This window comes from Electrophorus electricus, chromosome 11 (assembly GCF_041902795.1).
Source record: "Electrophorus electricus isolate QZ-2024a chromosome 11, ASM4190279v1, whole genome shotgun sequence".
Classification (NCBI taxonomy): domain Eukaryota; kingdom Metazoa; phylum Chordata; class Actinopteri; order Gymnotiformes; family Gymnotidae; genus Electrophorus; species Electrophorus electricus.
In genome coordinates, this window is record NC_137507.1 from 26,847,279 (window position 1) to 26,875,000 (window position 27,722).

At 43.4% G+C, this 27,722-nt stretch overlaps 2 protein-coding genes and 1 long non-coding RNA gene across 3 annotated transcripts in view; 2 read left to right on the forward strand and 1 right to left on the reverse strand.

The window, feature by feature from the left end:
• The first annotated feature begins 197 nt into the window (after positions 1–197).
• LOC145659822 (uncharacterized) lies at positions 198–1,481 on the forward strand. Its single transcript, XR_014125956.1, has 3 exons — positions 198–397; positions 921–1,063; positions 1,382–1,481. It is a non-coding gene; the product is annotated as an uncharacterized LOC145659822 (long non-coding RNA).
• A 2,725-nt stretch (positions 1,482–4,206) lies between these two features.
• Positions 4,207–10,577, reverse strand: btbd2b (BTB (POZ) domain containing 2b). The gene is made up of 9 exons (XM_027021771.3): positions 9,978–10,577; positions 9,429–9,548; positions 9,012–9,168; positions 8,748–8,853; positions 7,795–7,992; positions 7,320–7,512; positions 6,695–6,782; positions 6,407–6,553; positions 4,207–6,050 (listed from the first exon to the last, which is right to left on the reverse strand). The coding sequence occupies exons 1-9, from the start codon at positions 10,523–10,525 to the stop codon at positions 5,889–5,891; spliced, it is 1,719 nt and encodes a 572-aa protein (XP_026877572.3). The 5' UTR covers positions 10,526–10,577; the 3' UTR covers positions 4,207–5,888.
• Positions 10,578–15,276: 4,699 nt separating this feature from the next.
• Positions 15,277–27,722, forward strand: part of LOC113584686 (protein unc-13 homolog A) — a 43,859-nt gene continuing 31,413 nt past the window's right edge. Inside the window, exons 1-7 of the mRNA XM_035528102.2 lie at positions 15,277–15,539; positions 21,485–21,514; positions 21,657–21,756; positions 24,347–24,464; positions 26,016–26,139; positions 26,493–26,563; positions 26,898–26,952. Coding sequence (XP_035383995.1) covers positions 15,518–15,539; positions 21,485–21,514; positions 21,657–21,756; positions 24,347–24,464; positions 26,016–26,139; positions 26,493–26,563; positions 26,898–26,952 — 520 coding nt within the window. The 5' untranslated portion in view covers positions 15,277–15,517. The remainder of the gene's footprint in view (positions 15,540–21,484; positions 21,515–21,656; positions 21,757–24,346; positions 24,465–26,015; positions 26,140–26,492; positions 26,564–26,897; positions 26,953–27,722) is intronic.

The following is a 27,722-nucleotide window of genomic DNA, read 5'->3' on the forward strand; positions in this document are numbered from 1 at the left end:
TCGACGTTAAACGTAGATTATTGTCGAATTCTGACCATTATAATTAGCATTAAGTAATTACCTAAACAATTAAATTACACAACATTATGCAATGTAATTAATTGACATCTTGCAGACAATTCGCAAAAAAATAATGTAGATTTATTTTGTTGTTATAAACAAATTATACTATTCACGTGTTATATACACCATTATATACAAGATACCCATCCTTTATATGCTTTCTAAAAATGGCCATCTACAGTAAAGGTATCATTAGTGGTGGACAGGTGTTTGGTAAGATCTGTTGTCTCCTTCTCCCAGGTCTGTACTTTACCTGGCCTTAATTAAGCATTGTGGCGCCACTGTCTGAGCTGGAATGTTCATTCAGAGCGATTGCTGGAGAGCAGCTGAGCAGGTGAAATACGCTGAAAGCTCTTCCGCACTGCAGACCTATTAGAAATTAGCCAATGAGGCTTTGTTTTCTGTTATTGTACAGAGGTTTGATTATACGTGTCTGTATTTCTATATTTCTAGCACTTATTGTTTATAGCATTTATCATTGTTTAAGATAGACCTTATGTATTTTGCACTTCTAGGTATCAGCATTCATCCCTGTATTCTACAGTATTCTAGTTCATTGGTATGTTTAATTCTAACCTACTATGCTGTACTTGGATATATTCTATGAGTAAATGACAAAACACTTTTGTAAGTCGCTCTGGATAAGAGCGTCTGCTAAATGCCGTAAATGTAAATATTTCATTATACGTGTCTGTACCTGCAAGGTCTTAAAGTATCTGTCTCTAACTCAGTTAAGGTGTGTTTGTTTCTGTGTGTGTGCCTAACTGACATCTCTCTCTCCTGATGTGTTTGCATCTAATCGACTCATTTCTGTTGCCAGGTGTGTATCTGTGTATAATCTTCTCCTCTCTCCTCAGGTGCGTGTATGAATGCGCCTAATTGACGAGCTCAGCTACAATCCGAGGAGCCTGTACAGACCTTCCAGCGCGTCGTGGAGAACGTCGACATCATCATCTCCACCTATGGCGAGGACGGGACCACGCCCATGGGCAATGTCATGGTGAGGGAGTATAGCCATGGCGGGTACAGGTCAATTTGTTGAACTGGAGTAGTGATTGTGTGTTATGACAATGCCCATGTGATTTGTGAGGAGAGATCTCACACCACTCTGACATGCCGATGGACAAACCTAATACACTATATAATGAAACGTTGGTCATAATCCACTATGGTTAAGAACTACGTATGCTTCTGTCTCCTCCTGCTCTCTGAAGCCTACATCTCCCTTTCCGTCTCCTGCTGTCTCTCTGTTGATATTGTAGTCATTATTATAATGATGCACTGTATCTGTATTGAGTATATTATGCATGTCCATCAGGCAGAAGGTTAAAATCATTGGATCACATTTCACTCTGGAAAGAAGGGAGACTACTCGTACAGCATTGGAATAGAGTTATGAACTCCAGCCACCCGGGGTTTGACTGCATCGTGAAAAGTGAGCGAAACATTACGTGATTTTATTTATTTTTCCCTCACATGGTCAAAAATGCTTCCAGCTATGTAACCTAACAATGTAAATAAAAGGTTTTGATTTCATATTGACTTTAAGGGTGAGTTTTAAGAAAAGACACACACATATATAGAGCTGTCCTAACAAGTGTTTATTTTCAAGCTGAATTTTCAAAGGAGCCCATCAATATTTGTGTTCAAAACACGTTAAGGAACTTTGTGGTACTAAATTGAATAGCTAGTTGGAAAAGGAAGAGGAAAGACTTGGTTTGTCCACTATTCATTCATAGTGTTGAAGCGTTAGGCAAAAACAAAACAAAAAAGCCCAAAACAAAACCCCACAGGCATCGTGATTCACACATGCCTGGTAAACCTGTACTGAGGCGCTAATGTCCTGCTCTCCCTGGACAGGGCCATCCCGATGACGGACTGCCATGTGTCCATCGAGGACGTGGCTCTGAGGGAACATTGTGTGCGTGGTGGGCAACGGCCAGCTCCATCAATATTTGATCGATATTTGATTCAGTGCCATTGATCTTTGACCAGATAAATATTACCCCAGTAATTACCCAGCCAAAATTAACCTCGGTGCTTGTGGTGGTTTTTAATTGGAGCTTCCAGTACTTTTAGTGTAGTAACGTAAATGTTTTGTAGTAAGAAGAGGCAGTGTGAGGGTGCAGAAGAATAATCAAGGATGCGAACAGCGTTCAACAGCATTTACTGTAAATTATAGTTTTGCAACTCTTGTACGCTCTGCTTTTTTGTTAGAGAAAACCATGTCATACTGGATATTTCTGAGCATTATATTTTGACATATATAAACTTAATAGTTTAACACCGGTGAGGGAGAAAAGTGTGCTCTCTCTTGCCAACAGAAATCGGGATCGTTCATTGTTTTACAAAGAGATGGTGAGACTGTGACGCCTTGGCTAAGGACACGGAGAAGTGCGAATGCACCCCCTACCTGACCGCCTGCATAATTACATTTATTCCGTTTGAAAAATATATACACATGGAGAGAAGCGTCGTTTCCTGCCCTCAAGTGGCACAGCTTGATAAAGCACCGGCTTGTAAAATAAGTTCCTGCGTAAGAGAGGGTTCGAATCTACTGTCCGTGTTTCTTGGAGATGATGGCAGGTCAATGATGAGAAATCATGCACCACGCTGATGTCTTGATGCAGAGCCCATGAATACCACAGTATCTGAGACTTGCACACAATACACACTTTTAAGATTTTTTTAAAATGTAAATGATAATACATACAAATGATTACTGAGATATGTTAGAACAGATTTTATTCATTAATTTGGGACCGGAGAAGTGTTTTAGAAGCGAATTTCCTTTTTGTCAACAATCACTGCATGAAAAATCTATATATTAAAATATTACAGTTTCTATGTCTTGGCAGCACTTCCTTCTTAAAACAGAGCCTCCTACAGGTTCAGTGCTTTAAAACCTACAGAGAACTAAAGCACTACCTCTTCAGTCTTACAGCCTACTGCTCTTTAGCATGCTATGTTTTAGCTACTTCATAGTAGACCATTTTTTAGGAAGACAGCTTGTATTTCTTGTTTTGTTTTTTCCCCTTCCCCTTATCGTGTAATTATTTATTACAGTCATCGTCCTGCAGGGAGCACTGCGAACGTATGTGACGTCCGCTTCAACAATTTTGTGAAAGCTTTAATGTGGACAGCAGCGGGCAAATTTCTGATTGAGCCAAACTCAAGTCTAGCATCTCTGCTAAGGAAAGTTTTTAAATACTTTAAATTTTTCCGTTAAGGCAACACCAGGTTGTTTTCTCCAGAGATGCTGTGTTTTTGCTCAGTGTGCTGACAGTAGCTGGCAACATTTTGTAACCTCATCCCCCCTTGAGCAGGTGGTCGGTGAAATCTGGCGTGTTGAACATCAAACAAGGTCACATGTTCAAAGTTCAAAGTCCAGCCCTGTTGACTGTCAAGGACTACTGCCCCATCACCTAGTGCTTTGGTGAGTGAGGTGAACATATAGGAAACCATCTTTAACTAATTTCCAGGCCCAAATATTACACGTAAACAAACCTATGCCTCTAAGAGTTTGCCTCCTGGACCAATTATTTATCCATTAGCGCTTAGACCTGACCATGGGCTATTGATCAGTCATTCTTCATTCCTCTCACTTTATTTCCAGGTTTTACAGCCGACCTGCGTTCCAACACAGGCGACCGGGCCTCCCGCCATTGTGTTGGACAACTGGCAGATTCTCCAGGGTGAGCCCAAAGACCCCCCGTATCCAGACTGTTGCCAAGACTCTTAAGAGCAAGGGCCTGAAAGAGGACGTCCTGGCACTCCACAGCCTCTTGGGGAAGGGTATGCCCTAGTTTTAGGTTACCACCCCAAACTGCTCCCTCGTCATTCCTCACCTTTTCACCGCTCCCATGTAGCGCAGTTCTCCGACACTTTCTCCCTTTACTTTAGGCTGGTAAGGGCAGGACTGCACAAAGCACCAGAACACAAACTGGTACGATGGCACAAGTTATGGCTCAAAGTGGTTATAAAATTACTTGTAAATCTTAAACAGTTTTGTGTTTTCAAATTAACAATTTTTTTGTTTGTTTGTTACACACAATGTAAAAAAATTCTAGAGGTATGCCACACACCACATGAAGCTGTGATCACAGATTACATCATGCAAAATTAATTTTGGATACACACCAATTCCAACTACACTGCTGATACAGACAAGGTTTATTTTCAGATGCTAGTATGCCAATCTTGCAGTCCTAATCTTAACCCTTCAGCAAGAAAATTACACACATCACCAAAAATAAAAAAGGGGGAAAAAAAAAGTGTTTTTCTGTGCACAGTTCAGGCCCACTGCCATTCACAGCATTCATTCATAACCAAACCATTTACAGCCATGTTTAGACTCACTAAATAACACTTGCATGATGCAATTACCATTTTTGAAAAAAATAAAAATAAAAATATCATTACACACATACACACACAAGTGAATAGTCTGTATAGAAATGAAAACCGATTGGACAAAAACAAAAAACAACCAACCAAACAAAACAGGTTTTAAATACAAATCCCTCGAGTTACATTAATGATTAGTGATGAAACAGTCCTTGTATGGTGGCTAGATATTGGTCAACAAAAACACAACATATAGGACTCCAGGTTTGGTTATTTTTAAGATATATTTAAATATGCGCAAGAGGGCCTTTGTACAAATAATTTGGCAGATTAGTTAAGGTGAGACCTGTCAAATCTCACTGCTTTTCAATGAAGAGGTCCCAAACATGCAGGGGCCACGTTTTGTTCAATAAAGTATTTTCACTATGGACGGGGGGGGGGGGGGGGGGAAGCTATTATGGGTGTCAAAGATATATGTTTCTCCTTTACATCCATGAGGTTTCACAGTCCTGAGCTGCAAGACACACACGAACACGGCAACAACTTGATATGTGACAATTTATTTAAACGGACGTATTTGCCCCAGCTTTATATGAGAACTCGGTGCATTCTATTTTAATTAAGTCACCACTAGGATAAGAATTTGATACATTAGGCAGAACCAACTTGGAGGGCCGATACTTCAACTTTGGAGGGTTCCCATGCATGCGACTTTACAAAACACTCCAAAGTGACATTCAAAATGCATGCATGGCTTAAAGTAAATTTAGGTTGTTGATTATTTTTTAATAGTTCCCTTCAGGAACCTAACATAATTGAGCTCTAGCGTGTTAATTGGCTTATAAAAAGGCATTTGTATGTGAGGACAATATTTTGGCACAGAAACACAAGGGAACCTGAGGGTGCAGACTTCCCTAGTATTCTAGAATGGCTTCATCTGTCCTCATTTCCCCAGTTGGCATAAACAGGTGCGACAGACTTGTGAATGCAGTTTAACCCAGTCCAATTTGCATTGCATCCAAGAGCAGGGTATTAGCTGTCCTTAGTTTGAAAAAGGTATTCACTAAATCACAATGAACTCATTTTACTCAAGCAAGTCAGTGTAAAAGGCAGCTCTCTTGCCCACTTAAATAACATTCAGGTCAGTCAGTGATATACCAAAATGGGAGTTGTTCACAGCCTGTGGGTTCTGTTACATCAATATGGACCTTTAATGCAGGATGACGCAGGTTCCTTCTTAATATTACAATTTCTCAGTCATTAGGTATGCAGATAAGCACTGCACATACAAAGTGCAGTTTCTGAGGGAGGTGTGAGCAGTAGGCAGTCTTTATGTAACTCTACCACCCACTACATCACTCATAAGTTCTTCCAATCTGTTATAGTGCACCTGACAAAATAAAAGTCCACCAGTGAGCCATTTGTGACACAGCTCAAAGAACCTACTGCTCCTGGCACCCCAAAGAGGTCAAGGGTCACTATGTGTAGAAGATGATCTCGGGGATCTGTCCGTCCTCGACAGAAGTGCCGTTGTTGTTGCCGGCCGCATAGCAGAAGGTGAAGCTGGTCTTGGTGCCCGACCCTGAGGACTCGTGGGTGACCTTTCGAATGCCTTTGGTACCATAATGGGAGTCTGGACCCTGGAAGACCCCACAAAGAAGACATTCATACCAACATCCACCACCTCAGTATTAATCCAACAATTTGGTCAGTAATTGTCAAATTACGCAATGATTTAAGTGAAAATCAACTAACTTTGGTTTAGACAGTTTAGCCATGCATTTACTCCCTGTGAATCCTCTTACAAACTCAAAACAGATGCAAAACAAGTACAAGTTAAAGCAAATTATTTTAATAATTTATTAAAATAATTTTAATAATTTTTAGCTTGTCAGCGAATCGTCATCTTTCACGATTTGTATTAGATGTGCCATGATGGGGGGTGGGGGGTGGAACAGGTGAAGAGGTCGTGGCACTGGTGAATGGCAAGCAGTACCTTTAGGGTAGCACATGCCGTGTAATTCACGTTGGGCAGAATCTCCACCGGCTCTTTGAACATGACCCTGAAGGTGTTTGCTGACCCGTCACAACTGAAACCTGTGTCGTTCTGTCCGAGGACTGTGTTACTATCTGTGTGAATAATCTGAGAAAAATAAGCTTAGATGAACTTTTGTCTCATTCTGAGGGTACATTACATTTCACACTAACATCGTTTTAGCTCAAAATTAATCAAAATTCAAGACAAAGTATCTCTTCTATGCCTAACTCGCACAGCAGACTGTACCTGTATGTTGACCTGATAGTCTGTAGGTCCATGTATAGACCCATATAGTCCAAAACCCACAATAAATATCCTCCGATTTACTGAAAACCTGTGAAGAAGATGGACACAGAGAGGATATGAGGAATCTGAGGTGCCTCTCAAACATCGCAGAACCTGACCAACATGCAATTCATAACCACAAATAACACCTTAGCAGCTCTTGAGGTCCAGGTAGGGGGCAAATAAATTACTTAGGATTGTAAAAATACCAAGAAAACAAGTGAATAAAATAAAATATAAAAGTGAAATAAGCAAGTGAAAAAAAGAACTGAGATTCATTATTTTACGTTATCAGAACTACTCTCATAAAATATGGAAAAACATTTAACGTGTCCATGTATGTAGACGCTTAAAAGTCCCAATTCAGGACAAATACCAAGGTCGAACTGGAATAATGTTTTGGATGTAAACCTCCAGTCCTGGTGGCCCACAGCATCAGACAATAAGGTTTTGTTCTGGGTCTATTAAGTCTATTAATTAAAACGACCCCACTAACTTGGGGGGGACGACAAACTATACTGTACAGTGCTCTAATCCATGAAGTTTCAGAAGCAGAGGTTGGGGTGCGCATGGACGTTGCCCTCACCGGATGCGGTCGCTGGTGCCGCTGTAGCCCCAGCGGCTCTCCACCTGGCCGAAGCGCGTGATGCTACACTCCTTCCCTCGCAGGCAGCAGCGCGGCCGGTCGATGAAGTCCACGCGCGGCTTGGGGTTCACCGTGAAGTGCAGGAAGAGGCTGACCACCTCTCGGTCCGTCAGGATGCCTGACTGCGCTGGACCTGCCCCCAGCCACACCCACAAACACTGCCATGATTAAACTCAGATTTGAGGCAAGATGGTGACGATCAAACTTTTTATTCACCGCCCACCGCAGTGTGGCACTCTCCCCGCCTAAACCCCTATTTAGCGAAAACTACTAATCCCTTAAAGACGCGAATCGGGTGTCTCCAAGCAGGGAAAGCCTGGACTTGTGCGGCCAGGTGAACCGGATCACTGGGGCTGGAGGTCGGCTGGGAGACTGGGTGAGGGGCAAATGTATGGGAGGGCATGCTGGAAGGCACCTGCAGCGAACTCCTCGATGGTCATGAGGGGGAAGCGGATGAGGGTGAGGGCCTTCCCCAGCACGCGTCTCTTATTCTCGGGCGTGGGCTGCAGCTGCTGCCGGTGGGCCTCGGCTTCGGCCCAGCGCACTGCGGCGCCAAACAGTCGCACCTCCCGCACCCCCAGCGTGTCCCTCTCCAGTACAGCTACCAGCGTGTCTGTGGGGGAGACAGCAGTGAGGAGAGAGACAGGCTACTTAAAGGGTCCGAACAGCTCAGAGGGAGACAGCAATGAAGAGACAGATAGGCTACTTAAAGGGCCTGAACAGCTCAGAGGGAGACAGCAGTGAGGAGACAGACAGGCTACTTAAAGGGTCCGAACAGCTCAGAGGGAGACAGCAATGAAGAGACAGATAGGCTACTTAAAGGGCCTGAACAGCTCAGAGGGAGACAGCAGTGAGGAGACAGACAGGCTACTTAAAGGGTCCGAACAGCTCAGAGGGAGACAGCAATGAAGAGACAGATAGGCTACTTAAAGGGCCTGAACAGCTCAGAGGGAGACAGCAGTGAGGAGACAGACAGGCTACTTAAAGGGTCCGAACAGCTCAGAGGGAGACAGCAATGAAGAGACAGATAGGCTACTTAAAAGGGTCCGAACAGTTCATTTTTTCCCAAATCAGTTACAAAACATTAAGACATCATTACTATTAAATTAACAGTAGCACCCATAGAAGATGCAATATTACGGACCAACTCTTAGGTATGTTTCATGATTTTTTTTGCGCCAAGAGCAGTTTTTCCTAGGAAAGACATGGAAAACTTAAAAAAGAGGAAAAGCGGCAGTGTTTTTGTTCTCCTAGTGCCCAGTTACTTAACATTTATCTACCTTCAGAAACTATGTGACAAAGTAGTGCCGAAAAGACACTGGACACCGATTTGCCATTTTGATGACTGCATTAAGCCAGCACACTCACCCAGATCTATGTCTGTGAAGCCCTCCGCTGCCAGCGCGTCTCCTGTGTTCTTATCGATGTTCTCAAGGCACAAGCTAGCCAACTGGGGCTCGTCGAAGAGCCGGGCCTGGACAGCGAGACAGAACGGAAGAGAAATTAATAACATTCATCTCATAAAACGCACTTTGATTTCATTATCACTTTAAAACAACCTTTTCTGAAACATATAAGACAGAAAGGGGACTGTGTTGGGGGCACTTCAGATCTTTGGGAGTGGAGCCTTGCCTGCGTGAGGAGCATGAAAGCATTGTCAGCACGCAGGTTCTTCTTGAGAAACTCCACACAGTGGGCCTCCAGTGCAGGCACAGCATACTTCTTCGCCGTGTACAGAGTGGTCATCACAGTCTCGGGTCCGATCTGGACCTCGTCGGAGTACAAGAACCTGGAGAGGAAATTCCGGCTTATTGCACACACTCGCATATTGTGGAATCCAGCGATCAAAATTCACAACATCTTTTTATTCTACTGTGAGAGTCCTGAGCTGTGTCTAGCTTTCTAGAGGCCTTTTGATCAATACAAATCACAGGAATCGTTCACGTGACACCACAAACAAATTATTTTAGCTACACATTCTGGTGAAAATAAAACCTCTCGTAACTATACAAACAAAACGTATTGAAATGTCATAAACCAGCGTCTTACTTCAGCAAAGCCAAGAAGGCTGCGGGCTCTACATCTGGGAGCTCTATTTCTGTTGACGTGGTGGCCATGCCTCCGTTAAACATGGCATCAAACACAGCACTACCGACCGCTAACACAAACCTACACAAGACAATAACAGACAGGCTATCAAAGGTCAGAAATGTCGATTCCAAGTTGTTGCGGTTTCAAGTTCATTGCCGGGCTTTGCTTTCCAGGTGTCCACATGATTTAGGGTGTTAATCTGAGAATTAGCTTCTTGGGTTACGCTTCTTCGGCTAATTTCTTCAAACTCCAAACATACAAATGTTAGCTAGCTAAGTTAGCTACTTTGTTAACTGACTAACCACAGGAGATTCAAATAAACATGGAGCTGTGCATTTATTTTATAGTTTGTGTGAATTAAATGGGCAGCTATAACACTTCAAATCCGATGACACTTTAAAAGAATAGCTAAATATAATTATTAGCTATCTACCAAGCAATCACGATAAACACAAAGCGTCACGATAAACACAATTTTAGACAGAAATGAATCTTTTTATCAGTTACCTGTGAGCAGGTATTCGCTGAACTCCCATCCCTTTGCCCACCAGAAAATGGACGTCGCTCAATACCTCGTTATTAAAGAGAAATGCGAACCTTTCCTTCACGGTACTTTTCGTCGCCTGCCAGTTATAGACGGGCTCTCTGTAGACCAGAACCGCCGCCGCAGCCGGCGGCGCCGAGAGTGAGGAGTGCGTCGCCGGTACCGGCGCCGGCGTTAAATTCGACGCGGACCCCATCATATTGGACGCTACGGCTGCCATTGAACCGCCGACCGCTCCTGCCGCCGCCGGGCCCTGAGCCACGGCTTGCGGGAGAGAGTTCCGTATGTTCGGCGAGAGGCCAACTGCGACGGCGGCGCTTTCGGGGCCATTAGGCCCCGTTTGAGGATTTGAGCGTCTCGTCAAACTCTGCGATCCTCCCGCTGCTCCAACGGACCCGCCGTTGCTTGTGGCGAAGGTATACTGACTATTGCTCGGCTGACTGTTGCCCAGAGGGCCAGCACTGGAGAAATTTAAACAAGGAGGCCGACCGCTGTTGTCTCCCGCCGCCATCTTGGACTTTAACTTCTTTGAGGTGATCTGGTGAGGTAAACAAACCGCACACAACATCCTGTATCCGGCGTAGCAGCAGAGGGGCTGCAGCGCTAGGGAAAGGCTGGATAAAACATCGCCAGGGAAAGGCTGGATAAAACAGACGGAATGACTGTTAATAATAGGACATAATAGGTTGAGAAACACGTGTTAACCACGGCCATGAAATGTAAAACATTAACGCTAAGCTGGCTCTTAACGTCAGGATCCATAGGAACTGTTTACCTCCAGATTTGTTTTGCAGACCACCGAAAAGCATAGATGTAAATCTAGAATGTAACAGAAATATAAATTGTATGTAGATATCTGTGAATAATATTCCAGGTAAACTGCAATGTGCTGTAGTAAATGTAGCCGTAGTCAAAATTGCAATGAAGTACACAAGGTCTCCAGAAAAACAGGACATTTCGGACAGAGCCTTCATCATTTTTGCTTGCGCAGCTGCAAAAGTTGGCTCTCTCGCACTTTATATAATTTACCAATGTTGGCTCTCTCGCACTTTATATAATTTACCAATGTTGGCTCTCTCGTACTTTATATAATTTACCAATGTTCTCACAATCGTCATATACAGTGAGTGAAGCAAGACTTTGTACAATATTTAATTCACACACATAATTTAAAACAATGACTTTTAATAACAAGCAAAAACATTTTCTGAACTGTTGACATAATACATAATTCACCTTGTGTTCATTAATAATCCTCCGGTCTTTTAATCACAAGTCAAAGTCAATGCCTCGCATTGTTCTTGGCAGACTTGTGCAACAGTGATGGAAAGCTCCATCAGAACAGAACAGAAACGAAACACAAGCAAACAAAAATAATTTCCAGAAAACGGTGTCCACTCCAGCAGAATGGCATCAGAGCCATTATCTGCTACTCAGCTCTCTACTGATCTTCTGGTGTCCAATGACAGAGTTAATGTCCTTCAGAAGAATCCTTACGCTTTGTGCATTATAAGTAAACACTAATTCCAGGAAGAATTACTAACTGTACTACTTATCAATGACACCTCAAATATCAAATCCTTTAAAAAGTGAATAGGAAAATGATTGAGGTACCACCAGTAATAATACTTTGAATAAAATGCATTTTTTTGCGTTCTGTACAAAATGATGGTACAAGGTAATTTTTAATGAGGACATTTTTACTGCCACCTTCTGGCAAAAAGGGAAACATCTGCTCTGCATCTACTTCAAACGCTGCAGCTGTCCACTATTCAGTATTCATAAGTAAGAAGCAAGGTTGTGCAGCCAGACTTAACGGTACGGAAACTTAAGTTAAAATTAATTTTAAAAAGTTTTCAATTTATATGAATGATGATTTCGATTAATATGAAAAAATGAAAATGAAATGTTGCATGAATCAAATGGAGATTCATGCATGCTTTATAAAAGCTAAGGTCCACAATATGCATGCCTGAAATCAGCACTTGGTATATCTTTACTTTATCTGCGGGTTACTTGCAGTTTCCACCTTTTAAATTAGTGTTTAAAACACTTTATAGGTTATTAAAATTATGCATTTTATTAAAGAGAATCCATTGTATGTGTGTGTGTGTGTGTGTGTGTGTGTGTGTGTGTGTGCATTCTATGTCAGATATTACAGGACCACCTCTGGGAATGAGCTCATCCTATATAAACCTGATATTTCGATGAGGTTTCTGTATTGTATAGGGTCACCATATGTCTTTTTTTTCCCCGGACATGTTCTCGTTTTGGGCCATGAAAATGTGTCTATTTCTAAAATGCCTGGGATTTGTCCTTCCTTTCATGATGATATTTTCTTTCTACAGTTGCCATACACTGTGCAGCTATTTTTGCGTTGCTTTGACCATTCTTTAAAGATCCTGCCTTCTCACACACCACAATTGGTTGATCATGTACCCGCGCTGCACACAGCCATTGGTCAGACTGCTTCTCAGCATGTGTGTAGCTGCTTTACAGTAGCGTATAACCAGAGAGGAGTTTTCTCTCCATATGATCTTTTGCATGGAGCATTGCATGGAGCATTAAAATGCACAAACTGAGAGGTGATAGTGATGTTCTGATGAGTGGGCCCCTGTTTTGGCAATATCCATTTTGTCCATGTACACCATGCATATGACAAAATAATTTGACAAAAGTCAGTCTCCTTACGCTCACCCGAAACCATCTACACTCCGATTAAAAAATGTTTTTAGGCTTGTAAGTCTAATAAAACAGAAGCTAAAAAACAAATCTGACAATTATAGATGAAAGGTGGCCAGAGTTTGGGTGGAAGTTTGTATTTGACTAGATTCTCACATGTGGATTGTCTTCTTAAAATGGCAAATTTCGTATGGCAGATTTGATCTTCATGAAAGTATAGCTGGGCACATCAGAACTAATGAAAGGGTCTGTAGTAGTGGCTTTTAATTTATTCTTTGAAAAGATGTAAATATGTATTTATTAAGTAATGATTCATTAATTATTTTTATTATACTAATTAGTAATTATATATATATATATATATATATATATATATATATATATATATATATATATATATATATTTGTGTGTGTATGTGTGTGTGTGTGTGTGTGTGTGTGTGTGTGTTATTTATTTATTTATTTACTTGAATGTATTTATCTAGGGGTAACCATGAAATGAGACTAAGCAGAGCTATTTACCGCAAGTTTAGCCAAGTCTTTTATCTGAGTCTTACACTTATATATTATACATTACGGTTAGTACTGCTATATACTGTACATTACACTCAGTGCTGCTATTTGCTTTTTTCACATTACAAGCAATTCTCACCTGTCACTTTTTGTTTACAGATTATTACCATATAGGCAGTAAACATTTGTTTATTTATTATTTATTCATATGCTATTATTGAATCTGCACTGCTGTTAGTAATCCCCTCTCTTGTATTACCATTGTGTAGGGCCTCTGAGTGAATTATTACAATTAATTCATATGTTAGAAATGATTACTGATAATAAATGTTCCAATATGTGTGCACCAGTCCAACAGGACAAAATAATCTCATAATGAAACACAATTGATGGTTTCCATGAAGTAACCATAGATATAGTAGTCATTTTCTGAATGTATGAAGTACCATTTGATCATTTGAATTTAAGGCTTAGATGTGAGAACCTCTGTGACAAGACATACACACGCATGGATAAAACATTAGCAATGTTTAATTATAAAGCAATTGGAAAAAGTGATAATTTACTAAAGGTTACAGTTTAGAAGGCTACAAGATACCTACATAAGTCCATCATGACAACTGACTTAAACATACATAAAAATGTATAAATGCTTATTCCATGAAGCATAAGATGTCAACTTTGTTGGCAACAGGATGTGTTATGATGTTGCGTGGAGTGAAATGATGCATGTTATGGAAACAGAGTTTGCACCTCAGCGGTTTGTTTGTTACGTCAGGGCGACAAAAGTGAAGACTCTAGAAAGGTGATATGTAGCATCTCCTGTACTGTCATAACAATGTCATGAAAAACTGCTGTGTGACAGACGTTTTTACCCTCACTGTTAAAACGGTAGGTACAGAAATGCTCTATAATGAATAACGATAATAGTGGTCAACTGATATGGGCTTTCCATGACCAGTACAGATTACCAATACATAATGCCAATATCATATTTATTTTAAGATAAAATACAACAATTTAATAATAACAAATGAGAAACTAAATTGTGGAATTTAAATTAACTGTCACTATCTGCATTGTTTCTGTGCTTAAGTAGATCTGCTATCTGTCTGTGGTGCACTTATTTTAAATGTAAAAACAAATGTATAAATGACATAAAAAGTATGAACTAAATGTCCAAAGGTAATCCTAGAGAAAATGTACTGAAATATGCCATCTATATAGTATCATTATAGCGCATAAAAATCATAAAAACAGCCAAATAAAACTAACCTATTTAAAGCTGCACTGTGTACATTTGAGTAATTGGCGACCTCTGCGGAAACCTCCGGAAACTCGCGGAAGAACATTTTGTGAAGTGGGTAGTGTTGCGTTCCATTTCCCCAGCGTCTTTATATGATGATTGCTAGTGAGTTCACGTTGAAGGAGTCTTCAAAGAGATCTCGATCAGAACTCGGAGATGGAAATGCTCTCTGAGGGCATAAGTGAATTATCTAGATACTGCTGTAATCATATCTTTATCAGCGTAATATTGGAATGAAATGAAAAACATTTCAAACCTTTACGTATTAGATAGGCCGATTACAAGGCTGAACTTTAGCTATAAGAGTGGCTGGTGAATCTGACACTATCTGTTTAGGTTGATATCATCAGTACTATGCGCACCTTTTGCAAGGAGAATGTACTAGTCTGTAAAAAGCTACGCCAAAACGATTATTTACTGTGCTTTGTATCTGGCCTTTTGGAAGAAGCTTTGACTTTGTCTGCTATTAGTCATCCGCACTTCTGTCAAAAGTTGGGTAACAACACCTTAAATGAACCAGGAGGTCAGTGCGACCCCAAGAGACACCAGTTAGGTTAACTTAGCAAACTAGCTATCATTAACCATGTATTCTCCACACATTTTAATTCATGCGCTTTAACACGTTTACATGAGCCGTATACCCCCGCCCCCACCCCACCCCCCGCGGCGCGCTCGGATGTTTCGCGTCTCTTGCTTCTTCTCGTCCCCGTGACGTCACGCAATGAGCTGTCCCCGCTCCTGTGGTGCTGAAACAAGATGGCTGTGCGCTAGCGAGTGGAGAGGTACAGCGAGGCTGGCAGAACAGGTCCCGAAGAGAGACAACCGCACAACCACAAAGTGTTTCGGACAAAGCGCGCAAGTCAGGATTTTCCGTGTGCGTGGGCGTGGGCGTGGGCGTGGGCGTGTGTTGACCACCAGATAGCAGCGTGTAGGCTGTCCCATTCTCAACTGGCGCTCCGGGGAACCGGCAGAGGACAGCTCGCAAAACTCACACTATAAGCGATGTCACTGCTTTGTGTTGGGGGTAAGCGTAAATTTCATAGTTTCTGCTATAGCTATGTATCAATATATGTTACTTGTAGCCTTGTTAAGTCCTGCCGAAGTTTGTGTCCACTCTTCACTTGGCTTAAATACAGTAGCCTATTTTATAAAGGTTTTCTTGCGTTGTATTGTGAGGATCTTAAGCAATATTTATAAAACAATATTTATAAACAATATTTATAAAGCAATAATCTAATATTACAATCATGTTTCTGCGAGTGCCACTGAAGGCTATTTGACGTAATTTACACGCTACTTTTTGGTTTCGTTTGGCTGAATTTTTTCGTTTAGGTGAATATTTTTTATCTGATTGCTGTTTGTTTTGTTGTATTTCTATTCGATTTATTTAAGCGGTTCTCAATTCCACTCTGCGCCTAATTATGCAATCAGTTTGACTCCCACCTGTAAATCGGTCTCAACATACTTTCCTAAAATCTGCTCATTTTAACTGATGCCACCAGTTCTGGTTTGCCGCAGCGCGTTGAATTCTATAATGATCTGCGAGTGAAGTGGGATCGAGGTGAGAGGGGAAAAAAGAGGGAGACCCGCTGCACGGTTGCGGTGAAGCCCGTCGCCCCCCTCTCTCCGCGGCCGTGGGGGAATCCGGTGGGCGGGTGCGCGCGAGAGAGGTCGCGCTGAGACGGAAGAGACGCGCGTCGCTTCATTCCGATCACGGTCGGGCTGGAGAACAAACGCGTAGTACGGCAAGCGCCGCGGTTTCGCAGGCGCTGCCTGCCATTCACAAAAAGCAGAAGGTGGCCGTTGTTCAGATGCCCATCAGTGGAGGTTTAAGTGGTCACGTAGCCTTAAATACCAGGCGCGTTCCGTTATCTCTATTTACATCTTTATTATCTTATACACGCACCCTTTCATGGTAGCCTACGACTTCAGTCATTGCCGGCATAATAGCTCTGCTTTTAAAACGTTTTTGTGTAAAAGTAAATCCGCATCAAAAGAAACTTTAGATTCTATTCACATTCACATGCAGTGTCGCATCGATGAAGTAACAGTGGTTAGGCTAATGCTTTTAATTATTTTTTTTTTTAAATGACCAAAAGACCACAATGGGGAGCACAGGGTCTGTTTTGCCTCTGACGAAGCATTTTGACAGCTTTGGTCCGAGGACTCCGTCTCCGTTTGAGAATCGTATCTTGGCTTGGCTGGCTCTTTTCATCCCGCTCATAAATCATAGAGACAGACAGACAGACAGACAGACAGACAGGCAGACACAGGGACAGGGACAGCCCTAAAGAGGTGGGGAGGGGATGGGAGAGGCGTGTTGAAACAGGGTTCGTGAGTAAGGTGTCCAGCTTAATGTAGTAATGAATACATGAACAATGTGGCAGGGGACTGTGTTTTCCTCTTCCTTTTTCTGGGACCCCTGAGCTTTCCTAGTAAGCACTGACACTTTGGTCTTCTTTTAAAGGTCTGTTTATTGTAGAGCTGAGACATTCAGATGAGTTTAGTCCATTGCTCTGTCTAAAAATAAGGATTTTATACCCTGTTTTTATTTTTTTATTACATAGTCTCATTGCATAAAGTCTCCTGTATTTATGATGATATAATCCTTCTGTATTGTCCTTTGTGTTGCAATCCCTGTAACGTCCTCCTCTCACATGCAGTATGTGGGAGTATATCCGAGTTTATACAGTCAGCTAGGAGCTTACAAGCCAAGCATGGGTGCTGTGCAGCCCACCAGGGCTTTCCATGAAAACCTCCAATGCACTAGAATTCACTATTTACCGAATGCTCCAAGCTCAAACTCAGCTGCATATCCATACCTGCCTCTCTCTATATGTGTAGACCCACGACCACTTTAAATCATACTGAGAAATTCTAGACTGTGTGTCAGCATGAAGTTATCAAAACAATTCAGTATACATTTTCAACAGCTAACATACTGTGAGTCAGAAGACATGGACGCATTTTTAGCCTTAGCTTTGGTCACGTAACACAGCTTGGTTTTTCAGGGTTTGCTTGTCATTCTCCTGCAGCGTCTACCTTGTAAATGGGATCTTGGGGTCATTGATTATGACGCGTTGTTTGTGGGCGCCAATGCCTGGCCTGAATTATTCATATTGGCAGTGATTCATGAGTCAGTGCTATTATTAAGAGTTTGTTTCCTGTGTCCTGCAGTCCAACTGCTTTTTCATTGATCTCTGACATGTATTGATGCATTGCAGAGACCTGTTTTTAACTGCTCTGAGTGAAACCCAATGCCTCTGAACCACTCTCTCTTTCCACAGCTTGAAACTCAGGCTGCAGTGTCAGCCTGGTGCTGTAATGCTCATCCGGGTGTGTTTTGCATGGACTCCTTAGATATCCCCCAGGAAGCATACAAGCACAAGGGGCTCAAAATAGTTATGGCCTGTTAGCACAGATACAAGTTGGCTGCTACACCTGAAACACATCATCAGTTTTCAGTGGACTGAGCAGACTGGAAACAAAAATAACAGACTAAGCATTTCTATTTTTAGATTCGATCAGGGACTTATTTAACCAAAACATGCAGCCATCAACAGCTGCAAGAACAAAACAAAAGGAAACATTTACACTTTGGTTTCTTGGAGAAGACAGAGACCATAATTCAATGCACTTGAGAGTAAGCATAAAGAGCAAATGGAATTGATGGACTTTCCACATCAGAGGTCTCCAGTCAGGTATTACTGTGGTTGCCAAGGCCTGGCTTGGATCCTGCAACAACAGTGAAGTGGCTCTAAAGCATGTGATGTGAAGTGCTGCAGTGTGTTTTGTTGGGAATAAATGGGACCGGTCATTTCTCAGGCTATTCAATTTGACATGTTAAACATTGCCACTACCTCCTTTATAAACCACAGATGAACGATATTTGGCCACTATTGCTCTCCCTATTATCTAAATGTAACATCTAAAAATCTATTTTAAAGTAGCAAATGATATTTATGAAAGTGATTATTTATTATTTATATTTTTTTCTATAAAGTGCAGCTCACATGAAATGCAGAATCAAATTGCTTTGTAGTTCTTAAATTAACCAACCTATGCTCCATAGAGTGGGTCCTCCACATGGAGGAAGCCATGTTTGTAATAGATTTAGTACAGAATCTCTGAAACACCCAGGCCACTAGGTGTCAGTAAAATGTTTTTTCATAATGTGAAGAAGGCTAATTGAAAAAAATGACATTGCTCCTTTAAGGCTCCAACCCTTTGATGTTTTAATTTTTAGCTTCCAGTGGATTCAAATATTCTGTTTGCCTAACAATGGCATGTACAATATGATTTATAAATGATGCCTCCAAAAATGATCATTTATGAGAATCACTGGACATTTATCATAAAATATACAGCAAAAAAGATGAGACCATCTTGTAGTGACCATTATCACCACATTCCAGAAGCTCTGCTTTTTAACTCTTGGACTTAACCTGCTAAAGGAATTTTGCTGTCATTCTCATGATTAACTATGGTCACCCAAGATAGAAATAGCTTAGTGTCTCATCTGTTCTTTCCTTAAAAATACACTAGTGCAAATGAGTGAGAGCTTATCTGTGAAACCCACCAAGATGCAGATATACATGTGCAAATCATTAGATAAAATCCATTCTCAAATGGCAGAAAAGAAACAGAAGATAGACATTTTGCTGATGCAGTGATAGAGGTATACATAAGCCCTCTTTACCTTCACAGATACAAAGGCACTGGGAACACACACACACACACACACACACACACACACACACACACACACACACACAAACACACCCCTTCCCACATATTGTGCTCGGCAGTCATAAAACTCATGAAACCTGTGCATGCAGCAAGTGTTACAGTAAGAAGCAGAGACAGGAAATGAGAACGGGCCTTTATCGGTGTTGAGAGGGGCATTAAAAGAGACGACATAGCTAAGCAATAGTGCCTGCCGCAGGCCCAGTGGGCTCATCACAGGGGCCGGTGGCCCTCGCTGACAGCCCGACCCCCCAGAGGCTACCGCAGCCGAATGGCCCCAGATCAGGCTGCTGCAGACTGGATGTTTGCCTCATGTGGCGTGGAACGCAAGCCTGATCGGGGGGTTGTTCTGAAAGTTCTCATAAAGGTCTAGCAGGAGACGGAAGAGAATGAGAACAGAAAGATACAGGGCTTGAAGGCCAGCTGCTCGGCGCTTATGACCTCAGGAAGCTTGGAGATGTTTTTGTTAAATATATTAAATTCTAAACCCTAAGCATTTTTCCTAATGTCTCCCTTGTCAGGCTTTTCCCAAGCGCTGATGATGTTGCTGGCTTTAAAGTAAATATGTTACAGGGTTTTCAGTACTTTTAGGAGGCGAGACCCTTGCTCCTTTCACTGCTGCCTTCTGTTTTCGTCCGCACCTCGGCGCTGTCCGTCTCTTGAATCTCCGCAGTGCAAGTTTAACCACAGCTGCCGCGAATAGGCTCACGAATGCTTTGTCGGGCTGTTTTTTTATGCTTCTGTGAAACTAATCCGGGGGCTTACTGACCACGGTTCAGTTCAGTCTTTATTTGAAAAGCGCTTCGCTGGTAGCCAACTGCATAACGCAAGCAATGCGGCAATAACGACGCTACATCAAACACTGCAAACACTGCAGTTAACTGATGAATGTGCTTATTAGGGGTGTGCGTGTATTAATTAAATGTTTATGTGGCCTGTGTAATTGTGCGCATGCGTGTGCGTGCAGAGGAATTTCAGCCAAGTCGGGGCTTCTAAGGTGTCTTTGCTTCTTGTTTTTAGCACCTGTTCAAGGTAGGGAAAAGAGATGAGAGAAGGAGCAAAAGAAGGAAAAATCCCTGGGACAGGAGGAATTACAGGAGGAATTACAGGAAGAATTGTGTTGGGAGAGGAGGAATTACAGGAGGAGGGAAGTTGGGAGAGGAGGAATTACAGGAGGAGAGGTGTTGGGGAGGAGATATTACAGGAGGAGATATGTTGGGAGAGGAAGAATTACAGGAGGAGAGGTGTTGGGAGAGGAGGAATTACAGGAGGAGAGGTATTGGGAGAGGAGGAATTACAGGAGGAGAGATGTTGGGAGAGGAGGGAGAGGAGGTATTACAGGAAGAGAGATGTTTGGAGAGGAGGTATTACAGGAGGAGAGATGTTGGGAGAGGAGGTATTACAGGAGGAGAGGTATTGGGAGAGGAGGAATTACAGGAGGAGAGGTGTCCGGGGAGGAGGTATTATAGGAGGAGAGGTGTTGGGAGAGGAGGTATTACAGGAGGAAAGATGTTGGGAGGTGTTTGATATGAATATTAATGTCCTCTGTGTTCCATGGCTTGGAGAGCAGCAGGCATCAATAACACACAGACACTGACATAATAACTGCACTGTCAAAGTTCGATCGAGAGAGAGAGAGAGAGAGATAGATAGGAAGAGTGGAGGGAAACAGTACACAATATGCTTTCTCTCTGTTCAGGCACATACACACGCACATACTCCTATGCACAAACACATTACAATTTGCACCTACGTTCAGGCATCCAGACGCAGAGCTTCTTACTCTACCCACAAACTATCAGCACGTCTCCCAAACCCTTCCCATGAAATCCTGAAGCTTTCCCCACAAACTTCCAAGGCTTTCCCCACTGCCACCCACCGGCATCCAACACTTACGCTGGCACGGGCATTTGGATGTGAAGAGTCACAAGGACAAGTTCAACCCTACACATCCACGTGGTCCCTGGGGCAGAATGTCAGGCTTCTGAGTCATTACAATTTTGGCAAATGTAAATGTAAGCAGAAATAAAAGTCACACGAGTGGGATCTTGGCACTGATGATGTATGTACCAGTAAATAAACCAGTGCTCTGCGCATACTTTTCTGATTACTGCCGTACTGGGGCTGCTGTGTGTGAGACAGCGTTTTATTAAGACTAACGTAGAACACATGAAGCGGAGGGATAATTGCTTCTGTAATAGTCTCTGTTTCTTTGTCCCACAGTGAAAAAAGCCAAGCTTGATGGTCCCCAAGGTGAGTGAGACTGACTAAAGACCTGAGACTACTGCCATTGTACTTCCAGTCATGACTTATAGTTGTTATTTATAGTAATTACCATGTGAGTGTGTATGTGTGTGTGTGTGTGTGTGATCGCCTACTGCTCTTTTACCTGCAGACAAGTTTAACACATATGTAAGTCTGAAGGTGCAGAATGTTAAAAGCACGACAATCGCAGTACGGGGAAGCCAGCCCAGCTGGGAGCAGGACTTCATGTTGTGAGTCTCCTCTCTCCCTCTCTCTCTCTCTCTCTCTCTCCCTCTCTCTCTTTCTCTCTCCCTCTCTCTCTCTCTCTCTCTCTCTCTCTCTCTCTCCCCCTCTCTCTCTCTCTCTCTCTCTCTCTCTCTCTCTCTCTCTCCCTCTCTCTCCCTCTCTCTCTCTCTCCCTCTCCCTCTCCCTCTCCCTCTCCCTCTCTCTCTCTCTCTCTCTCTCTCTCTCTCTCTCCCTCTCCCTCTCCCTCTCCCTCTCCCTCTCCCTCTCTCTCTCTCTCTCTCTCTCTCTCCCTCTCTCTCTCTCTCTCTCTCTCTCTCTCTCTCTCATGCTTTCTTTCCCTCTCTTACCACCTCTCTTTCTCTTTCACCCACTCCCACACCCACTCGATCCACCCAATGTCACACCCACATGACACAGCCAATGACAGACCCACTGACACACCCAGAGACGGGCCAGGTTGTCCATGGCCAGAGCTGTACACACACTCTCAATCCTGGCACTCAGGACGACTTAAATGTCCGACCTGCCTGCATCAGTGCTAAGTGCAGTGGAAACGGCTTTACACTGGGACTGATATACCTGGCCAGTAGAAATGAGCTGTGGAGTGGTTTTCTAGTTTTCACAGTGCCAGTGCGCAGGAAGTGACTCTGCTCGTCCAGTCACGCGCTTTCTCTCTCATTCTCTCGCTCACGCGTTCACCTCTTACTCCCTTGTTCCGTTCTCTTTCCCCTTCACACGTGCCCCCTCCACTGCACAACATTCTCTTTCATCCTTTCTGTTTCTTTTATTCTCCTTTTAGTCGTCTGTCCTTTTGCGTCAACCATTTGTTCATGCATTCCCCTCTCACTCCCCCTCATTCCTCTCTCACTCCCCCTCATTTCTCTCTCTCTCTTTTTCATCTCACTCTCCCTCATTTCTCTCTCACTCTTTCTCATCTCTCCCTCATCTCTCCCTTAACTCTCCCTCACCTGTCTTGCTCCCTTCTCTCTCCTTTTCTCTCTCCTCCCTCATTTCCTCTCTCCTTCTGTCTGTCTTTCTCTCTCTTCTTCTCTCTCTCTCTCTCTCTCCTTCTTTCTCTCTCCTCCTTTTCTTTCCTGTTTCTCTCTCTCTCTCTCTTTCTTTCTCTATCCTCCTTTTCTTTCCTGTTTCTCTCTCTCTCTCCTTCTTTCTCTCTCCTCCTTTTCTTTCCTGTTTCTCTCTCTCTCTCTCTCTCTCTCTCTCTCTCTCTCTCTCTCTCTCTGTCTCCCTTTCTCCCCTCCACATCTTTGGCTGAGCGGCGTGAGCCAAGGGCAGAGCCTGCATGCTGCGTGTGTGGGTCGTGCGCTCGGAGTTCTGATACATTGCACAACATTTGCTGTCCTCCCGAACCTTTCCTGTCGTGTGCATGCCCCCTTCACCACCGTCACAGGGCCTGCCGAGAGATGCCCAATGACGCACCTCTCTGCCTGTTACAGACGGCTGGGAGGATCAGAAGAGTGACTCATGAGCGACTCGAGGGGGGGAGGACTCTTAGCGGCGTTTTAGTCGAGGACAGGGTTCAGTAATGGCAAGGAGAAAAAGAGTGTGATGTGGGCAGCGTTTGTTCTAGGAGCAACAGGCTTGAATATCAGTCATCTGAGCACCATGGCTGTCTCTGGGTCCTTGTCTCACTCTTTTCTGCTCTGCTGGTGCGCTTTTTGCCTGCCTCTTGCTGTCTCGCTACCTGTCTCACTACCTGTCTCACTACATGTCTCGCTACCTGTCTCACTACCTGTCTCACTACATGTCTCACTACATGTCTCACTACCTGTCTCGCTACATGTCTCACTACCTGTCTCACTACCTGTCTCACTAGCTGGCTTGCTCTTGTCTTCATCTGAGTCTACTTCATCTTGCACTGCTTTTTTTCCATTCTCTCTCTCTCTCCCTCCCATTCTCAAGCTTTTCTTTTCTAGTTTCTGTCTCTAATACTGTCTCTCTCTCACGCAGTGTCTCTCCCACGCAGTCTCTAATACTGTCTCTCTCCTGTGTGCGTGACCCCTCCCCCCAGTAATGGCTCCTGCTGTGTTGTAATTGAACTGCACTGTGTTGCACACACCTTTTGCCTTGCTTCCTATTTGTTACCATTTTGCTATAATGCAGTGTAAAGTAATTGCATAAAAGAAATATATGCTTACAAAATCATCCCTGCATGCTTCTGGCAATATCAGCAACCCACTAAAATCTACAAATGGTTTTTCCATGTTAACCATCATAGCTATTTCAAAGCCTGTTCATTCTTCCTCTCTTTTATTAAAGGAGCTTTATTAACATGAATAAATGTATAAAATCTCATTACTACAAAAACAATGAATAGTAACATAATGTGCAGAATAATGTGTAAAACCAAAAAAATATATGCAAAGAATCAAGTTGGATAACAAGACTGGTCAAAATCTCTCTCTCTCGCTCTCTCTCGCTCTCGCTGTCTCGCTCTCTCGCTCTCTCTCGCTCTCTTTCTTTCTGTCTCTCTCTCTCTCTCTCGCTCGCTCTCTCTCTCTCTCTCTCTCTCTCTCTCTCTCTCTCTCTCTCTCTCTGTTTGTGTGTGTGTGTGTTTGTGTGTGTGTGTGCGCGCAGTGAGATTAACAGGCTTGATCTGGGCCTGACTGCAGAGTTGTGGAATAAAGGTCTGATCTGGGACACCATGGTTGGCACCGTCTGGATCCCACTCCAGAGCATCCGTCAATCAAGAGAGGTGGGGGCGGTACCCACAGCCATCCTACTGCCTCCTTTCAGTTCTTATAGGTTGTCTCCCCAGAGTTCCAATTCACTTCAGAACACTACAGTGTGGATATCACCATTAGTCCAGGAATTCTCAACCCAGTTCATAACTTGCTTTCGTTCCAGCTTCCAGTATGTGTGCACCAGCTCAGCAGCCAATACTCACCAGGTCTGCTGGGAGCAGGAACACAACCAAAATAAAGTTACCTGAATACAGAAAGGTTTCCTATTTACCCTATAGTGCACTACATACACAATTCAAGTCTTTAGTTAATATTTTCCGGTAGACTGTACAAGGAATAGTGAGCCATTAGAGATTAGGGAGCCTATGTGCTATATTATGGGATGTTTCAGGGGCCCTGTCTCATGTGCATGTCCATCCATATTCTCGTCCCATGTGCTGGAGGTGCATAGATACAGCTATGAGCTTACCCTTTCACCAGGGTGACGCATTGCTATGGGAACTGAACACAGCACAGGGTGCAGCTCCCATGTGCACACCCATGCGCGTGCGCACACACACAAACACACACACAGATACACAACACACAAATACAAAGACACACAACCACACACACACACACACACACACAGATACACAACACACAAATGCACACACAAATGCACACACAAACACACACACACACACACACACATGCACAGATATACAACACACAAACACACACACACACACACACAAACGCGCCGGTACTCAACAGCAGCAGAAGTGGACGCCAGCGTATGCGAATGTCGGTCTCAGGGAGAGGTTTTCGCTTCGGCATCTCCCATTTGCAGGTTCCGCATCATGGTTCCGAGTCTGCGTTTTTTCCCCGGAGCAGGAGCTGCACATGAATAATACATCTGCCATTCTCAATTATTAAGGAACGCTTTCACCCCTCCTGCTCCCTGTCTTTATCTAAACATGTTTACATCTCGGATCTATGTCAGCAGGCTCGCGGGAAAGGTAAACTGCTGGAGCATGATGTCATCGTGGCAATGGTGCTCTCGGGGTTTCTGGGTTAGGAGCACTTGTGTTCCTGTGTCATGAGACGGGGGGTTATTACTGCTTTTCATTTGCAAGAGCCTGTTTTATTTGACAGCAGTCTCAAACCGAAACAACTGAGTGAGTTTTAGACCAAGTATATCGAGCCTGTAAACTGCAAACAATCATGTCAGACTGGCCAACTAAGAACCTTTTGCAAAAAATGAGGTATAATTATATAATTATGTAATGTAATGTAATGTAATTCATTTTGTGATGGTATATATGTACAGTTATGAAAGGCACTGCACTCAGTTTTTCCTAGTCTTAAAATATGGCACTTCTATTTTTGAGTGTGTACTGTGTCCAATCCTGTGTCTCAGAAAAACAAAACTCTCTCCTACATATGCTGTTTCGTGGAACTGTCCTAAAGTATTGTGATAGGGATTTTTTCCAACTTCCCCCAGAGGAGTTTACCTGTCTTGTACTTTTCAAATGGGAGGCTCAGGGGAGTGTGACTTAGTTTTCTGTATGTTCTAATAGGAGGGCCCGGGGGAGTGGCTAACTCTGGACTCCCAGGTGATCATGGCGGATAATGAGATTTGCGGCACCAAAGATCCAACATTCCACCGCGTGCTGCTCGACACACGCTTTGAACTGCCTCTGGGTAAGACATGCAGCCATCATCTCAGTCAAAACCATGAAGCGATGTTGCATAAATGTCAGTGGTAATTGCACAACTGCACGGTGATTGCACAAGGACTACCGTGCAGGTAGTGCTGATATGGGGCCACTGACGTTGAATACAGTGCATGGCTCCAGCATATGCTAGAAGAGGTAGGCTTGTGAACGTGTGTGTGTGTGTATGTGTATTTGTGTGTGTACACATGCGCGTGCGTGCTCATGTGTCTGTGCATGCACGCATGTTTGAGTGTGCATGTGTGTGTATGTGTTTGTGTGTGTGTGTGTGTGTGTGTGTGTGTGCTTACTGACCACCAGAGCGGTGTGTCTTTGTTACAGATATACCTGAGGAAGAGGCTCGATATTGGGCTAAGAAACTGGAACAGCTGAATGCCATGCGGGACCAGGAGGTAAGTGCCAGTCTGATATGATGCTGTCTCTTTCAGTGGCTCAGTTTCTCAGTGCCACTCATCCTGGTCCCTCTGAAGTAAAGCCAAGCACCGTGAAATTGGGTCCTCTCCTGAAATGTGGCCTTTGTTGCACCAGTTCATTCTGTATGTGGTCCAGCACTGTAACTGAAAAATGCCCTTTATATTTCTATCACTAAGAGGCCAATAAAAAGCTACATAACATTTTAATTAAAAAAATAATGGTATTATTATTATTATTATTATTATTATTATTATTATTATTATTATTATTAATGCAAGTGTTCCAATAATCCTTATATGTATTCTGTTATAGTACTCATACCAGGAGGAGCAGGAGAGGCCCCTTCCTGTTCCTGGGACCCAGTGTTGTGAGTTACATTTTCTTATACACTCCCACAATAGACAATTTCTGTTTGGGAAATAGGAGGGGTCAAATTACCTGCTGCAGTGTCGACGCCCTGCCCAGGAAAATCCCGTCTCCCCCACTTGATTTATACAGCGTCTGAGTCAACATGTTGTGTACCATTGTATTGCTCAGACCTGGTTAATGGTCACTAATAAAAGTTTGCACTGTTGTGTTTTTTTGTGTCTCCTGACCTGCAGAGGCGTCATTTCACAGTGCGGGTTTGTGCTGTTCTGTGAGGAGCCGTATCTCCTGTGCAGCCCGCAATGTCTTGCTCTCTGTGTGTGAAGGAGAAACGTGAATGACATTATAACTAGTAGCTGATATTTATATCTCAATGAGACTGGTGTATGAATGGGACTCAGCCTTAACACACACACACGCACACACACGCACCAACTCGTCTCCTCAAACAGTGCTGATACAGCTCCCCGTGGGCTGGGAACGACACAGGAGGCCTATCATTGGCTGTGGCAGACAGAGGGAGTTTATCATTGGCTGACAGCCAGGTTCACGACGCGTTAATCACGGGCCTGCGAGGCATCGCCGCAGCGATAAGGCTGTTTCGGGGAGGAGCACCAGGACCGGGTCTCTGCCTACTCCGAGATTTAAGGCGGGACTGCTGGCAGGGGGCCAGGTCACGCGATGACATAACGACGACTTCACACCCGATGTCATCGCTCACAGTCATCTGAGATTGTGGCAGCAGATGGTTGCACTTTCAGGGAAGAGCGA

Excerpts from the sequence above, each read along its gene's own strand:
- btbd2b (XM_027021771.3), bottom strand. The coding sequence starts at position 10,525 with ATGGCGGCGGGAGACAACAGCGGTCGGCCTCCTTGTTTAAATTTCTCC. Across the intron at positions 8,854-9,011 it reads CTTTCATGCTCCTCACGCAG|GCCCGGCTCTTCGACGAGCC; the intron begins GCAAGGCTCCAC and ends CTCGCTGTCCAG. Across the intron at positions 6,554-6,694 it reads ACTATCAGGTCAACATACAG|ATTATTCACACAGATAGTAA; the intron begins GTACAGTCTGCT and ends TATTTTTCTCAG.